This window comes from Erpetoichthys calabaricus, chromosome 4 (genome assembly GCF_900747795.2).
Source record: "Erpetoichthys calabaricus chromosome 4, fErpCal1.3, whole genome shotgun sequence".
Lineage (NCBI taxonomy): Eukaryota > Metazoa > Chordata > Cladistia > Polypteriformes > Polypteridae > Erpetoichthys > Erpetoichthys calabaricus.
In genome coordinates, this window is record NC_041397.2 from 206539148 (window position 1) to 206558166 (window position 19019).

At 39.1% G+C, this 19019-nt stretch overlaps 1 protein-coding gene across 1 annotated transcript in view; it reads right to left on the minus strand.

Moving 5' to 3' along the window:
* The window catches only part of LOC114650543 (HMG box transcription factor BBX), a 312812-nt gene that overhangs the window by 43443 nt on the left and 250350 nt on the right, over positions 1-19019 (minus strand). The window contains 2 exon segments of the mRNA XM_028800239.2: positions 3222-4068; positions 7960-8031. Of these exon segments, the coding sequence (XP_028656072.1) occupies positions 3222-4068; positions 7960-8031 (919 nt within the window).

A 19019-nucleotide genomic window follows, 5' to 3' on the forward strand; every position in this document is an offset into this window, starting at 1 on the left:
AGTATGTTACCTCACATAGATCTAGTAAATTCAATATTTAAATGCATATGTGTGTACCTGCAACTGTATACTTACAGGTAGCATGGCGTGATTTCCCTTTATGGTGAAAGGAGGTATGTATGGGGGTGTGTGGTTGGTGGGAGTTAGTGTTGCGATTGGGTTATAGTCAGTCATCCTAGTCATGCAATATGTAGTCGATGATTTGCTTTACTATTTCTAAAATTATGGGATTAAAGCGGTATGCAAAATATAGTAATCAGGGGATTCAATTACTGTTCATTGTTGTCTGTACAATGAAATCTTAATCTGTTACAAAGGAATATATAACAAATCAGCTATGGAGAGCACTGTCACTTAGAATATCCATCCATCCATTTTCCAACCCGCTGAATCCGAACACAGGGTCACGGGGGTCCGCTGGAGCCAATCCCAGCCAACACAGGGCACAAGGCAGGAACCAATCCCGGGCAGGGTGCCAACCCACCGCAGGGCACACACAAACACACCCACACACCAAGCACACACTAGGGCCAATTTAGAATCGCCAATCCACCTAACCTGCATGTCTTTGGACTGTGGGAGGAAACCGGAGCGCCCGGAGGAAACCCACGCAGACACAGGGAGAACATGCAAACTCCATGCAGGGAGGACCCGGGAAGCGAACCCAGGTCCCCCAACTGCGAGGCAGCAGCGCTACCCACTGCGCCACCCCACTTAGAATATGCATATCATAAATAAACCAATTGCATTATACACTGATACATACTGTACAAACTAAAGCCATGCCACCCTGCACTTATGACCATCAAATGGAGTTTTCATGACATGAGCCGAAGGCTTCCATTCATCGACCCCTGCTTACTACTAAGAAAGTCCCTTCATTAAATTGCTACTGGTTTACCACAGAATGCTAAGCATATACTTTATCATGCTGTGATCTGCACTTCTCTTCCCTGTACTGTGACTTTGGCATGCTTGAGGGACTTGTGTACCTTAACAGTACCATAGAGTGATACTGTCTAGAAACATGTTTATCTGATTGGATTATGCATGGTAGGCAGGTATAAAGGGAGAGAGAAAATAAAGAATAATTCAAACTGAGCCTCCATGTGAAACTGGGTGCAGTGCTAGTCAGTTGACAGGCAACAGTGGAGCCAATTCAGGCACACTAGACCTTGATAATGGACACTGGTTATTGGAATATTAACTTCTCTGGCAAGGAAGGAGAAGGTGATCATGAGGGAATATGAAAAAAATGGCTAGATACAGCTTGTGTAATCTCTGCACAGTGTTCTTCTCTGGAACTAGATGTCTTGATCATAGTCGGTCTCTCTCACCTATTGCTGGCCCACCATAGGGGCTTTAAGCACAGGTAGATATACTCATAACCCAAAGTATCGTAAACAGTTCCAGTGGACAAGAGAGTCACCTCAGCGTAACTGAGAAATGCAAAGAGTAATACTATTGTTTGCATACATTTGCCTAACAACTACTCAGAATACTCAGCCTTTTTAGAAATACTGCATTTGGTCTATGGAAGAAAGATTTCAGTCTTTTGACTATGTCTTCCTACGAGACTTCAATGATCACATGAACCATGACTACAATACTTGGATGGGTGTGACTGAGAGGAATGGCTTGGTTGAATTATTATTTGATTTCTGAGCCATTGCTGGATTGTTCATAAAAGACACACGGTTGTTCAAAAGTAAAATTAGTACCAAAGTATCTCAGGCCAAAGGTCAAAGATTGGCTTAGTCCTGTCAACTGATCTGAAGAAGTGTGTTTTGAACATTAATGGAATGACAGGTGTTGAGCCATCCAAGAGTGATGGAGCATCCTGTGGACAAATTTCCTAAGTTAGCAAAAGAGGGAAACAGATGACCTCATAAAGGGGATATCATCAAGAGGTGGAGAAAATTCATAATGTACATTACCTTTTCAGAAGTGACAGTGGGAAAAGCATTGGTTTAAGTCAGGCCTCTTTCTGTTGCTGGGGAGTGAGCTTCAAACAGAAATGCAGAAATATTTTGGGGGTGTTGTGGTTAACATACCTCTTTAATGATTAGTGGAAGGCAAGTACAATGCCCAATGACAGGCAGCCACATGAACGTCTGCATTTTTAAAGAGTGCAGCAAAAGGCTGTGTTTCAACAATCAAAAGATAACACTTCTCAATTTCCCTTGGAAAGTCTATGCAAAGGCACTGGAACAAACTCTTTTTGACAGCTGAACCTCAGATCCAGGAGATGAAATGCATACTCTTTCCTGGTTGTACAAGTAAGAAGGAGATTATTTATTCTAACACAGACATTTGAGGTATCATGGAGTTTGCTAATCCCAGCTACAGGTGCTTTGCGACTGTGTAGCCAGTGGTATCTTGTGGAAAGTATTATAAAAGTTTAGGGATTTGTGGACACTGCTGCATATTTGTAGTGTGAGCGTTGTGTCTGCATATGTAGCATCAAATTGAGTCTGCTCCTTATGGGCCTGAAACAATGACACAATGGGCTGAAATGAGATTCCTGTGCAGGGCTGCTGGGCATACTCTCTGTGGCATGGCAAGGAGTTAAGCAATATGGGAGGACCTTGAGATAGGACTACTGCTTTTCCAAATTCAAATGAGTCAGATGAGATGCTCTAAGCACATAATTAGGATGCCCCTGGCTGCCTTCTATGAGAAATGTACCAGAAGAGGTCCATTGGTCACTGCACACTACACAGATTATATCTCTTCCCAAACATGAAAGAAATTCCTAAGGAGGAGCTGGTCTAAGATAATGAGAAATTGGTGGCCTGGCACATAGCTACTACTCAATCCTTACCACAGAAAGTGATTTTAAAGAGAAATGATGTGTAAAATGAAGTTAGCATTGTGTTTTACATTTGTTCCTCACTTAAATATTAAATATGCTGCATCCAATGTAGCTGAAAGGGCATACTAGCTTTGACGGACTACAGTTCATATACTTACAGAGACTGTTTTCTTGGGATACACTTTACTGTAATTATGACTATGTATTTTTTCATTAAAAGATAAAGACTGAATTTAAATAACAAAATAACTCATGCCATGCATATCATTTATGAAATAAAAAATACTTTTGCCTTTAAAGGAAAAAGCAAAGGACAAGAAGAAACAACTGCCTAAAATTCCAGAAATAATTATATATTAAAAAACTTTAAAAATCACTTTAATTAAAAAAGTACATCCTTGTTTACCTCGATCTACATTTGCCCGCAATGATGTTAACATTCCCTCTGACACAAGTGTCTTGTACAAAGCTCCTTTACATGTTCGCTCAGATTTCCGTGATCCACAATTTTCTATCTTTGAGCTGCTTTCCTTTTCTTCTGATTTAATTAACAAATGTGTGGGGCTCTGGGGAACATGTTCTTCACAATTATCTGTGGTCTCAATCATTACCATCTTTTTGTCCATTGTCTCAAAATCTACATTGATGCTAGGCGTGGAAACATTCAAGTCAGGAAGCTCAGAGTCATTGACTTGCTCCTGGTCCTTAGTCTTCAGTAATTTCTTAACTTTGGACTTCAATTTCTTTGGTGGCATTGGATTCAGCCGAATAGCAGAAGAGGAACACATTCTTTTGGGGGGTGTCTCCTCACCCTGTATGCCTGATCCTGATGTTCCCCAGTCTCCTTTAGCAACTGCTTCAATTGTATAAATAACACTTTCCAAGTCTGACTCAGAAGACTGTCTCTTTTTGCAGTTTTTTTTGTGCATTAACTTCTCAGTTTTCATTGTGTCCACCTTGCCTTTTTTTTTCTTCTTTTTTACTTTCTCCACTTTACCAGTTTCAAGTAGGCTGACATCAGTTGGAGTTGAGGAAGTGGAAGATGATGAAGATGACGAAGAGGAAAATAAGGAGGAAGATGATGATTGTGCCATATTTAGTACATCCTGAGTGTCACAGTTTTGAGACTTGCTTTCATTTTCTTCCTTGATTTTATCCAAACAGGTCTCAGCATTTTGGGGATTTTCCACGGGGGTTATATCTGTCAGTTTGTCACAGTCTTCAACTTTCACTCCCTCGGATGCTAAACACATCTGAAATAAACAAATCAGAATTGAAATAAAGACTTTTTCACAGAAATCAATATATTAAACAGGTTAATCAAAACTCTTCAGTATTCACCATTTCTACATGACAAAACTGATGCACAAAATCTCAAGCCATGGAAGTAACAGAATAATAAAAGTATGGTATTTTGCTTTGTATATGTAATGCAGTAACTACTGATGATTATTTGGTGGTGCAGCCATAAATCAGTACATTTACATATACAAACATAACCGGGATAAGGTAAGTAACCTAGTTAAGGCAAAATCTGGTTTCTTAAAAGTCCGGGTTTACATGCAAAAGTAATGTTTTGTAGTTCTCCTATGGCAAAATGCTGTGATGTCATTAAACTGAGTAAACTGGGCATTGAGCTGGAGGATGACCTGACCTGGAGCGCCAACACCAAGAAGCTGCTGAAGAAGGCGCAGCAGAGACTGTATTTCTGAGAATCCTCAGAAAGAACCATCTCCCCAAAAATCTGGTCCTTGCCTTTTATCACTGTTCTATCAAGAGTGTGCTCACATACGGACTGTGTGTGTGGTACGGCAGCTGCACTTCCTCAGAAAGGAAAGCGCTCCACAGGGTTGTCAGGACAGTGGAGAGAACAATTGGTTGTACCCTACCCACTCTGGAACAAATCAACACCTCCCAATGCCGCAAAAAAGCAATAGACATTTCACAGGATTCATCACATTCCGGTCATTGTCTCTTCCAGCTTTTGCCATCGGGCAAGAGATACAGAGCAATGAAAACCAGGACAAACCGCCTTAAAAACAGCTTTTATCCAAAAGCAATCATGGCCCTGAGCTCAGAATAAAACTGTTCCATATCATTCCCCCAATGTGCAATATAGACCTTAAGTCAACTGGTGCAATTTGTATATTTTGAAAAGTACTTTTATTACATTCGGTTTGTTAATATTTTCTCTCTTCTTGTCTTTTTAACTCTTTTGCCTCACACTAAGTCAACTGCACCTTCAATTTCGTTGTTCCTTTGTAAAAGTGACAATGACAATAAAGATCTATCTATCTATCTATCTATCTATCTATCTATCTATCTATCTATCTATCTATCTATCTATCTATCTATCTATCTATCTATCTATCTATCTATCTATCTATCTATCTATCTATCTATCTATCTATCTATCTATCTATCTATCTATCTATCTATCTATCTAAAAGAGTTAAATGTCAGTATCAGCCACCATGAAAACAAGCAAGAAGCCAGTGATAATTTTGTGTTTTATAAATGTTTAGTTCTTCATGTGCTCTGAAGTAAATAAGTCCACAACTTCAGCCCCTGTAGGTTTGATGTATGAACACTAGCAGCTGCATCACCCGATCACACTATTTCAACATACCTACAGAAAATAGCTGGATTAAAGCAGACACTTTATTAATATTTTTCTGTAATAGGATTGCATACAACACAATCTTTTTTGCCTGGCTAATAACAGAACACAAACCTACAGTTCATAGGTTAATTTATTTTAATTAATATCACTGACAACACAGTACATTTCCCTCACATTTCTAGTGTCCCTGTTTCTTCCAATAAATGTCACAGGATAGAGCACTGCGCAAGTCTCGCTTAACAATAGGACTGGTGGCCTTTAAATTGTAAACATTATCTTTTGTAAAAAAAATGAAATGCCATGGACACTGCCAATGAGATGTTTGATTTTACATTTTTATTTACTTCATTAATATGTGTGTCATGCTTTTATCCTTACTTGACGTACCCTAAACATCTGAACTACAAATGTCAATGTTCTTTTAAGTTTAAAATGTCAATATATATATATATATATATATATATATATATATATATAAGTATGTATTTTACACAAAAGCCACTCCCTATTACTGCTACAAGCAACACCATTAAACAAAACATTAAAAAAAATGAAAAGCCATCACAATGTTTTTACACAATTTGTAATACAAAGTACACAGTGAGCTTGTGATGTCATGATACTAGAACTTTTGTATTCAGAACCAATTCCAGTGAAAGTTTACGATACTCAAAGCCTTTTGATACCATGGCAAAAACAGAAATCCTGTTTGATGGCAAATTTATAATCTTGGGAGGATTTCAGCATAGGATATATAAAAATGGGATCAATATAAATTACCTGATTTATCTTAGTATGTGCATTCTAAATTTATTCTGACATTGTGCAATAACTAAAATAGCTTAAAATCCATTAATAAATGGATTACTAACTTAATGCTATTTTTGTAACAATGTCATTTTAAAGTCTGGTTTATCAGTGAACTGCTCTGTTAAATTTGGAATATTTGCAATTGTAAATTTTACATTTGTATCATTAGATGGTTAAAAATATCACTGAACAGTAATATTTAACTGGTGAGTCAAATTCATTCAAATTTCAAATGTCAGAAACTCATGGTTCTATATTTTCCAAATCTGTTCCTCCTTTTCTTTTTTTAAACTTGAGACCCAACTTTAAAGCTTCTTATGTGAAATCAAACTTGTCGGTTTTACATTAATCCTTTATTTAGGAACTCCTGTTAAATAGCCTTTATTTTGATGTTTATAAAGTTTCTTATGTGAGTGATCACATTTTGTTATTGCTTATGCCTGTGTACAAATCCAGAATTTAAAATTTCTTGGGTTGTTGTTACCTGTACTCAAGAAATTTATAACTGTGAGGCAGTGATGTGTGCTTCACATATGGGTTAAACTAATTAACGATTATTTGCCTTCAAATGCCAATCGAATAACAGAAATTCAGTGTTTGCTGATTCATATTTTGCAATGAAGTATGCTGTTTTGTTTGTTCTACTAACCGTGTGTTTCGATGATTCTCTATTAACATAGTACATGTCATATTAATAGGGAGATGTGCCTTGTCCTTCAAAGCATTCAAACACTAAATAAATTAACAAATACTGTACTTTGGAATGAAAATATGCTGCCACTATAATGTAGCTCTGAGCTGAGTTTGAGACAACTGGTCTTATGCTAAGACAGTGACACATTAATAGTGAAGTGCTAAAATATTAGGTAAGAGTGTGCAGGTAGGTTGTTTCTCTTATTCGAATAACTAACAAAAAAAATATACCGATGGACTAATGGTAGAAAGTTATATTGGTGTTGTTGGGAGGTGTGGCTTAGGAGGTTTTCAGAGGCCATGCTGGCATATAGTATATTGTAGTGGTTAATTTTTTTCTAAAACAAACAGTCCAAATTTTAATTTAAACAAACATTTCACTACAAATAATGTCCTATAAATATATATTTTAAAAAATAAATCAGAACAAAAGTACAGACAATTCGAAAAGATCAAGGTGCTTTGATATGGATGGTGAGACAGACAACAAAGAAGCACAGGGCATCAACTGAGCAAATCATCTATATGATTGTGTTGCAAATGTGTCTGCAAATTTCTCATTTAACATGTCACTTTTCTAAGACCAACAGAAGGCAGCTCTTCTGTCTCTATATTATTGTTTGATGTCAAACTGAAGTTAATATACGCCTTCAATGTCACACTGTTGTTTTACTCTTACTTAAGGTCAATTACAGGGCACTGTATTCTCACAATGAAGTTCTGCCAAATACACTGTTCCTTTAACTACTCTAATTTTCTCTGAAAAATTATGTCCATTTACATTGATTTTTGGAGCTTTGCAAATTTTGTGGGGGCTCCAATTATAATGTACACCAATTCATACAAAACAGTTAAATGCTATTCAGAAATCTTACTTGCACTTCACCATCAATATAAAAACTACTTTTACCTAAAACCTAAACTGTTTATTTTAGCCTACAAAAAACAATTTATATTGTAGCAATATTACAAACTGTATGCCATATATACTGTATCATACTGTGAGAAATGTACTTACCTCTGCCAGTTGGAAGAGTGCAGACTGTCCACACTGCTTTCCTGCGGGGACACTGGATGTACATGAAGAGATCTGCAACACAAAAAAATGTAATGCTTGTGTCTGAATAAAAATTTCAAGTACATCACATGACATGAAAAATTAAAAAAGACACACAGGACCACTTAGAATCTAAATATTTCTGTTTTGAAATTATGAATAAAGAATGCTAACAAAACGTTTAGCCGTGTTAGATATTTGTAGGTATGCTATATAGGACTGAACTTACATTGCTTAATCCATATCCAGTTCTTCTGTAACTACGCAGTAACAGTGGATAACAGACCCTATCAATTTCAGTTTCAATCATCTTCAACTAAAGATGAAATTTCAGGCACTATGAAGCAATTCTTACTGTGTCTCCTCTAAAGCCCAAATCTAATAAATGTGCTTATTTATACAGCTAAAAGAACATTCATCTACTCTCCTCATCCTCATAAATAAACTTAAATTCACTGAATAGAGATTGTCAGATCATTTATAAAGTTTAATGACCTGTTTGTCAATGACCATTTAGATGGACAAATTTCCCATGGACATTTATCTAAAAGACACCAATAACACTTTATCATCAATCTGTATGCACAAACAGAAATGAGACACTACATCTCATTTTCTTAAAAAGCTGAAATTTACACACTGTATTTGTTTTAAAGGTGAAACTCACAACAGTCAAACTGACAGAAATAAACCATAATGGAGCCAGGTGACTCAGTTGCCACCTGCTATCCAATGATAGTAAAAATAGAGCATCAAATGCAAAACAAATGGGAGAAACTGTTCAGAAGGCTAGTTTTGTTCAGAGTAGAATGCAGATGCTATCACTTTAATCATCTCCAGTCTTTTGTAACTCTGAAAAATCAATATGCTGTAGGTAAAGGTTTCTTAAATGAGAATGAAGCAGTGAAGCTCCTTTAATTTGGTATACTTAGCATTGTATGAAAACTACATTATACTTGGACATGGAACCTCAAAAAAGGTAACATCTAGCCCTTGACAACAGAAAGGTGAGTATTGTTGATGTCCAAATCTGTGTATTAAGAAATTATAGTACATGTGGTTGTCACAGCTGTATTGACTGTTTTTTCAGCTTGGGCACAGAATTTTATGAGTCTTTAATGTTAGGACCTCTTGATTTATTTATTTCAACTATGAGTTGTATATTTTATGTTAGTCTTTGGTGATCATTTCTCTCACTGACTTTCTGGTAATCCTGAACTTCACCTGTTTTTGACTAAGAATTTTAGTTTTTAATCACTATTTTCAACTCTTAGTTGGACAAGCTCAGCATTTTACATCCTGATTCACGATAGTTTCTACATAATGATAACATAGTGTCTAGAGCAGGGGTGGGCAGCATCACTACCACTGACCCACCACCAAACCCGTCATACTGAACGATGTTACAGGCAGCATAATGTTCTCAATGGCTTTTTCAGACCCTCGTCTGTCACATGTGCTCAGGGTGAGCCTGCCAATTCTGGTATTCTATGGCAAATGCCAATCAAGCTCCATGGTGCTGGGCAGTGAGCACAGGGCCCACCAGAACAGTGGTTCTCAACTGGTCTGGCTTTGGGACCCACCATCACCCCTTAATGATAAGCCATGACCCAATATTTTCAACTTCTCAAATTTATTGAATGAAAAGACGGTACAGTTTGAACCTGAGATAGTAGAATAGAATATCACAGTATGCCAGAATATCTGAATAGAATATCAGAGGCTTTGCAGGTGAGGGGATGCTGGCGCACGGAAGTTGTTGCCGCTCCTCCCTGTTAACAACACTTTTCGCAAAATTTGCCTTAATTCTACACTTTCTTATGCTTGTTTTCTTTCTTTTATTGTACGTATAGTTCATGGATATAGCTGACTCGAATTGTATGGATTTGGCTTAATATTTACAGATTTTATGGACTCTACTTTGACTGGGAACAGCTGAGTCTGTGGATCACGGGACAAGAACCGATGAACATTTCTTTGTACCTGGCAAACTAGGACCTCGGGATGATCTGTCTCCGTGATTATATTAAATTCGCTATGCTGATCTGCTTCTGTTTCATCTTACAGTACTCTACAACTGGGAACTGATCCGATGTTCATACTAATCTGGCTTTTGGCTCCGGGGTGATCACGCCTGAAATTACCAAGCGTTACTGCTTGTGGCTGTGTATTGTAACCTCCAAATGCTGCTACCTCCTTCTGCTATGCTTTCTGCTGCTTGCTATCGCCGCTCACCTATGCTACCACACCTGCCTGTCCTACCGGTTCCGCTGTGCTGTGCTGCTTCTCCATTGCTATTCAGATAAGTATTGCCCAGTATCATGCTAAAATACTCTCATGACAAACTCCTTCTTATTAAACAGTTTGTCCAGAGCAAATGGTCTGACTGGAACATCCTAAAGGACGCCGGTATTTTGCAGCGCCCGAAATATATACATCGAGGGTCAGGTCGCTGCCACCGCCGAGCTACGAATGAAAAGACCACCAGCAGCATTTGCTCTGGAATACGCTGTCCTTCTCATGACCCTGGAAATAGAAGTGTTAGTGTGCCAAATTTACATTATGTGGAAATAAACCCTGATTGCAGCTCTGTGCAAAAAGAAGCCTCATTAACTAATATTGCACTGTTTAACTCGAGGTCTCTTAATGGCAAAGCATTGGTGCTGTCAGAACTCATCACTGACACCAAACTTGATATTCTGTGTTTAACGGAGACTTGGCAAAAACCAAACGAATTTGCGTCTCTCACAGAGGCGACTCCAATTGGTTTCACTTTCCACACAGAGCCTCGCAGCTCAAGACAAGGTGGTGGGGCTTGCAGTAATTGTCAGAGCAGACTTAAACATTAAATGAATCCCAATTGACTGTCCATTGTTTTCTGAGTGCCTGGCTCTTAAACTAATAACGAAATTAGGTCCTGTCTCACTCATTGTTCTTTATCGTCTCCCAAAATACAATGCATCCTTCTTATCCGATCTGACTGAACTTTTGACCCACCTAAGCTCTTACTCTCTGGGAATTATCCTTCTTGGTGATTTCAACATCATTATTGTCACCCCCACATCTAAACTGAGGAATGAATTCCTATCCTTACTGGACTGTTTTGACTGGACACAACATGTTGATTTTCCAACCCACTCTGGCGGTCATATATTGGATCTGATCTGCACTTCTGGACTATCTGTTGCCAACACTGTAAGCACTGATTTGGGACTCTCTGACCATAAAGCAGTATTTTTCACTGTTTCACTGCCTTTCCCTCCTCTTACCTGTAAATGACAAATTTCTTACAGAAACCTTAAAAATATCTGTCCCTCTATCCTTTCTGGATCCATTTCTGATCTTTTACTGTCTTCACCTATTCCATCAACACTAGATAGTCTTGTTGACCACTATAACTCAGCCCTTCATTCAGCATTAGATAAAACAGCTCCTTTAAAATATAAGGAGGTTTCCTTTAAACATTCAGCTCCTTGGTATAACTCAGAATTGCGATCTATGAAAGCAGCTGGCCAACGCCTTGAGAGAATGTCACGTAAGACTGGCCTCACCGTGCACATCCAGGCTTTCTCTGACCACCAAAGAGCTTACAGAGAAGCACTAACTTCTGCTAAGAACACCCATTAAGGCAGAATAATACAAAGTGGCCATGATAACCCAAGGGTTTTGTTCTCTGTAGTTAATAAACTACTCGAACCCGCATCTGGCCCAACTGCCTCTTCTACTCAAGTCTGTGAGGAATTCCTCCACTTTTTCTGTAACAAAATTAACGATCTAAATAATTCAACTAACATAAATACATCATCTGTTTATAACTCTCCCTGTTTTCCCACTCCATCCAGCTCCTTCTCTAAGTTCTCACCAGTCACATCTGCGTTTGTTAATAACCTGCTTTGTAAGATGAGGCCAACTACTTGTGTACTGGACTCCATCCCCACCACACTACTTAAATCCTGCCTTCATGCCATAATCCCGACTGTTACAACAATAATAAACTCATCCCTTGACACTGGCTCTGTGCCGCTCACTTTTAAAATTGCTTCTGTAATACCAATGTTAAAAAATCTGGTCTTGATGCTGACAATCTTAACAATTTCCGGCCTATTTCCCACTTACCTTTCCTGTCAAAAATTCTTGAGCGTGTTGTAGCTTCCCAACTCACCAATTACCTAACCTCTAATAATTTGATGGAACCCTTTCAGTCTGGTTTCAGGGCGCGGCACAGCTGTGAAACTGCTCTGCTACAGGTAACCAATGATTTGTTTATGGCAGCAGACTCTGGACAAACCAGCATATTAATTCTGTTAGACCTCAGTGCAGCATTTGACACTGTCAGACATGACATCCTACTGTCCACAATGGGGAACATGCTGGGTATCTCTGGCACTGCCCTCCAGTGGTTCAAGTCCTATCTGACTGATAGGCAAGAGTTTGTTAGTCTTGGCAACAGCAGATCCAGCTCAGCGCCGGTCACACTAGGAGTCCCTCAAGGCTCTGTCCTCGGTCCTCTGCTTTTCTGTATTTACATGCTTCCCCTTGGCCAAATTATCCGTAGCTATGGACTGGGTTATCATTTTTATGCAGATGATACTCAACTCTACTTCAATGTTAAAAGTGGAACTTCATCAGAGCTTTCTCAGCTCACAACCTGCCTTAGTGAAATTAAAACCTGGATGGAGCAGAACTCTTTAAAATTAAATTGCAATAAAACTGAACTCCTGCAAATTGGGACTAAAATGCAACTTAATAAAATGAGCTCCTTCCCAGTCTATCTTGGCGGTGATCTCATCAGACCTGCCTCTACTGTAAAAAATCTTGGTGTCATTTTTGAATCCTCCCTCTCTTATTCCACCCCCATAATTCACAATAAGAAACTTTCTTACTTTCACCTCCGTAACATATCCTGTGTTCGCTCCTTCCTCTCCTTCTCTAATGCTGAGAAACTTGTCCATGCTTTTATCACATCCCGCATCGATTATTGTAATTCCCTACTGGCAGGTGCCCCTTCTAATCTTATATCACTGCTCCAGCTTATTCAAAACTCAGCTACAAGAGTCCTTACTCGAACCAGCAGCAGCGAACACATAACACCCATCCTGCTCCGTCTTCACTGGCTCCCTGTGTCTTACAGAATCAAATATAAAATCCTACTAATAACCTACAAAGCCTTAAATAACCTCGCGCCAAACTACATCAGTGACCTTCTCCATCACTATGTGCCTGCCCGCCCACTAAGGTCCTCTGATTCTGGCAATCTTGTTGTACCCCACACTAATCTACACTCCATGGATGACAAGGCCTTCAGCTGTATAGCGCCCAGACTCTGGAATGACCTACCGAAATTAATCAGGTCAGCTGACTCCATGAATTGTTTTAAAAAACAACTCAAAACTCATCTGTTCAGGAAGGCTTTTAGCTCTACCTGACTTTATTACCCTTCTCTGAGTTTACTTCTCTGTCAAGATGCTAATGTAACCTGTGTGTGTGAGCTAGACCATCAATTATGTTGTTTGTTTTTTTCAGAATTCACTGTCTTAATCTTCTTTATTTATTTATCTGGTTTGTACAATGCTATATACTGTATACGCTGCCGTTCTTTATTATATTCTGTAAGTGCCTTGAGCATGGGAAAGGTGCTATATAAATAAAATGTATTATTATTTTATTATTATGCCAACACAAAAAACCTGATAAACCTAATAATAAACCAAAATGACCAGCAAGTGGCGATGCCAGAGAGGGAAATATTCCCTTTTGCACACAATTAGCTGCATTTTAATTAAAACCAAAACTCTTCAGTACTACTGTTAAAAACGCTTCAGTAACTGTTTTAACAGACTCAATAATGTATTGAGACTAAATAATTTCATGCACAAATATGAAATAAAAACTACTGAGAAGTATTTACAAAAAAACTCAAATTATATAGTTTTACCAGAGAATCCTTACTCATTGAATTTATGACAATGAACACTGCACTATGGAAAATATTCAATTTCTTCATTAGCAGTTTTTTTTAACAAAGAGAACTAAATTAAACAAAAAGTGAAGTTCAAAAGGATTCAAATATACTAAATTAAAATTTCTTCTGATTACCTTATCAGAAGGTAAATGGTGAAAACACTGTGATTTGAAGAAAATTAAGCAACACTCACTTCAACCTTAGGTGTAACACTGATATAGACCTGAGTTTGGAGGAATTAATGGGAGAACTGGGCATGTTTTTTGCTCCTGACAAGAGTCTCAAAGTCTGGAGTTACAGTAGACAAAGCAACTCTGAGGTCATGCTCATGTCCAATCTGTTTCTGTTTGTTGTCTTCAGCTGAACCAGAGATAGGTAGTGCTGAATGGTAGCAGGATTTTTACTGCTCGAGTGGCAAGACAACGATACTAGCACATCACAGTGCTGCACCAGAACTGGGAGAGGCTTACTTCCATCAAGTTCTTTTTTAGTGTGTGGTCACATGATAGCTCCACTAGCTGACTCTCTTTGTTGCTTGGCAACTTGACGATTTCCATGTCGATTCCAAATGGGTTGCGTATCCAGTCATCATCCCTCTGTTTCTCGGGAAAGTAGTCATTAAACCATTCAAGAAGTTTATTCAGATGTGTTGTAATAGTTTTCCCCATTACATTTTTTCCTGCCACGTCCAGTTGCTGCCCCTCATGACAGGCATTGGGGAACATGTCGAGTCGGTTTTTAGAAACATGACTTGCCCACAAGGAGATCTTTTTTTTGAAAGCATTGAATTTGTCATACTGTTCAAAAATGTTGTGCCCCCTCCCCTACACAGACACATTTAATGTGTTTAACTGTTCAAACACATCAGTGAGGTAAGCAACATGTGCGAGCCACACACTGTCGCGAAACAGGTCTGCAAGAGGCAAATTGTTCTGGGCAAAAAAGCTGCGATTTCAGCTCGTAGTTAAAAATAAAACTGGACAGTACCTTTCCACTCGAAAGCTAGTGTAAGCGTATCATGGCACGATACACCTGTACGTGCTCATTACCAAGATCTTGGCACAGTTTCTGAAAACATTGGGTGTTCTTTGCTCTCCATTTAATGTAGTTTACCACTTGGATGACATCTTTTAATGTTTCATGAAGCACTGGTACCATATCCTTTGATGCCAGGGCCTCCCGATGTAAAAAACAATGGTTCCAAGTTGCATTTGGAGCTTTCACAAGTATTCTCCTCATGACTCCCGAGTGTTTTCCTGTCATGGAGGCAGCGCCATCAGTTGTGATACCAACACACATGTCCCAACTTAGGCCCACTGAACACAAATACAAGTCCACAGAGCTGAAAATGTCCTCTGCAGTTGTAGTAGTAGGGAGCTCTCTTGTGCAGAGAAATTGTTCCTGTAAATCCCTGTCCCACACGTCTCACGTAAACGAGTAAAACTGCTTTGTTTGTTATGTCTATGGATTCATCCATTTGTAAGGCAAAATGACCACTTTCCTTAATGTGAGCTGTGTCTGTTGTGTGATGTTATCTGACATGTCTTCAATTCGCCTACTAATAGTATCATTTGACAGAGGTATAGTTTTTAGTTTATCCACTGCAAACTGATCCAACACCTCTCTCACCATGTCCATGGCTGCAGGTAAGATGAGGTCCTCTGCAATGGTGTGGGGCTTCTTTAACTTTGCAATACGATGTGCCACCAGGTAAGATGCATGGAGTGCCTGTTCTTGCTTCGAGCATGAAGAAGTATGACACTTTTGTGATGTCCTCAGGTTCTTCAAGTCGTCTTTTGAAGTACTCAACAGGTTTATCTTTGAGATAATGTTGTTTTGTTTCTATCTATCTATCTATCTATCTATCTATCTATCTATCTATCTATCTATCTATCTATCTATCTATCTATCTATCTATCTATCTATCTATCTATCTATCTATCTATCTATCTATCTATCTATCTATCTATCTATCTATCTATCTTTCACATGCCAATACCTCGCTGCACAAAACACACTGAGGTTTTTGTCCTCCTTTGTCGTCAATATAACAAAATCCATATCTAATATATTCTGCATCATACCTGCATTTCGCCATACTCAATTAGCATATATAAACAAAGTTTACGGGTCTTCTTCTATGGTGTGAAACGGCGGTTGTCAACTCGCATTACCGGGCATTATCACCACTTACTGTTAAGAAGTGTGAACAGACGGCATTCCATTTATTTTCTTCTTAACATTTTTTTGCCCAGGCAAAGGCCCGTGACCCACTGTAAAATGGGTTTGCGACCCACCAGTTGAAAATCACAGCACTAGAGGACGTCGGGCCCTCAGGCCACCCTCATGAAGTTTGTTTCTGATTGTTTGGTCAGAGACATTCACCCCATTGGCCTGCTTGAGGTCATTTTGTAGGGCTCTGGCAGTGCTCATCCTGTTCCTCCTTGCCCAAAGGAGCAGATACCAGTCATGCTGATGGGTTAAGGACCTTCTACTTGTTCCACTCTCCTAGAGTAACTGACGGTCTTTTGGAATCTCCTCCATGCCCCTGAGACTGTGCTGGGAGACACAGCAAACCTTCTGGCAATGGCACGTATTGATGTGCCATCCTGGAAAAGTTGGACTACCTGTGCAACCTCTGTAGGGTCCAGGTATTGCCAGGTATTGGGTAAGTAGTGACACTGACTGTAGCCAAATGCAAAACTAGTGAAAAAACAGAAAACATGAGGAGGGAAAATGTCAGTGGCCTCCACCTGTTAAACCATTCCTGTCTTGGGGGTTGTCTGATTGTTGCTCCTCTAGTGCACCTGTTGTTAATTTCATTAACACCAAAGCAGCGGCCTCCACCTGTTAAACCATTCCTGTCTTGGGTTTTTGTCTCATTGTTGTCCCTCTAGTGCACCTATTGTTAATTTCATTAACACCAAAGCAGCTGAAAATGATTAACAACCCCTTCTGCTACTTAAATGACCAGATCAATATCCAAGAAGTTTCATTGACTTGATGCTATATTCTGATTCAAAAACGTTCCGTTAACTTTTTCAGCAGTTTGTATAAAGAGATAAGTCCCAACAATATAAGCAGCAGCTGTTGTGTAAACAGCCCATAAAATTGCTTTAACACTAGAATTACCAAAGCCTAAGAAAAAACTTGTAAATCCAGCCCACCTTAAATCCCTTCGCACCTCACCGTCAGTGTCTTTTGTCTTGTACATGTGCCGATGAAGACAAGCAGCAAGCAGCCTATTCCATCCCTGCACCACCGCAGAACGGGCACAAAGTTCTCCCCGGTTAGATCCTGACAGCCTCATATATTTAACGTTTTGAGTAGTGTGCTACTCTTATTGTTAATATTATACAATAAACACATACATTTGGTATGCGTCTGTAACAACTGGTGTAAATTTATAGTACTTGTAAAAGTTTGCATTTTTTTTTTTCACTTTTATTCTCCCAGTCACGATCAAGATATGTACCACCCTAACCCCCTCACCCCTCAGGGCTCTGACACTGTTAGTTTTTATTTGAAACTATGAATAACTGTAGAAGTGTGTGGAGTTTTGAGACAATGGAACTGGAAATTCTCTGATCTGGGTGGATAAAAGCTGACACACAAACGCTGGTAAATCTGCCTTCTTCCTATCACATTGTCACTTGATTTTTTTTTTTATTCAGTTTTATTGAGTATTCCTGCTTATACTGCATTAGAATGCACCTTATGGTCCACGATGTCAAAGACGCACTGACAAAAAAAATGAGACATAGGTATACAGTAATCCCTCCTCCATCGCGGGGGTTGCGTTCCAGAGCCACCCGCGAAATAAGAAAATCCGCGAAGTAGAAACCATATGTTTATATGGTTATTTTTATATTGTCATGCTTGGGTCACAGATTTGCGCAGAAACACAGGAGGTTGTAGAGAGACAGGAACGTTATTCAAACACTGCAAACAAACATTTGTCTCTTTTTCAAAAGTTTAAACTGTGCTCCATGACAAGACAGAGATGACAGTTCTGTCTCACAATTAAAAGAATGCAAACATATCTTCCTCTTCAAAGGAGTGCGTGTCAGGAGCACAGAATGTCACATAGATAGAGAAAACAATCTCTAGCAAACAAATCAATAGAGCTGTTTGGCTTTTAAGTATGCGAAGCACCGCGGCACAAAGCTGTTGTAGGCGGCAGCTCACACCCCCTCCGTCAGGAGCAGGGAGAGAGAGAGAGATAGAGAGAGACAGAGTTTGTTTTTCAGTCAAAAATACGTCAATACGTGCCCTTCGAGCTTTTAAGTATGCGAAGCACCGTGCAGCATGTCGTTTCAGGAAGCAGCTGCACAAAAGATAGCAACATGAAGATAATCTTTCAGCATTTTTAGACGAGCGTCCGTATCGTCTAGGTGTGCGAACAGCCCCCCTGCTCAATCCCCATACGTCAGGATCACAGATAGTCAGCGCAAGAGAGAGAGAGAGAAAAGTAAGCAATCTAGCTTCTCAGCCATCTGCCAATAGCGTCCCTTGTATGAAATCAACTGGGCAAACCAACTGAGGAAGCATGTACCAGAAATTAAAAGACCCATTGTCCGCAGAAATCCGCGAACCAGCAAAAAATCTGCGATATATATTTAAATATGCTTACATATAAAATCCGCGATGGAGTGAAGCCGCGAAAGGCGAAGCGCGATATAGCGAGGGATCACTGTATATGATATTTGGAATTATTCATTTTATGACCTGTATACTACATTTCAGAAAACATTGTGGTATTAATGCAACATTATTTATATTATTCATATTAATTCGCATACCATCTTGCGGTTGTAATCAGTGACTGTGTGGTTTTTTCTTTTCTATCATGCCCAGTCTCCACATTTTGGTGCATGATACTGTTTCTTTTGTACTCCAGGACATGCAGAGGAAAGAACAGTACAGAGAGGACAGTTCCGCGGTATATGCAAAAATCAAATTCAAATGTTAACAGTTCCCACACACCCAAGGACCGTCCTTCCTACATTTATGACATGTGTACCTGTTGCAATGTACACACTTCTCTCTATGCTATGGT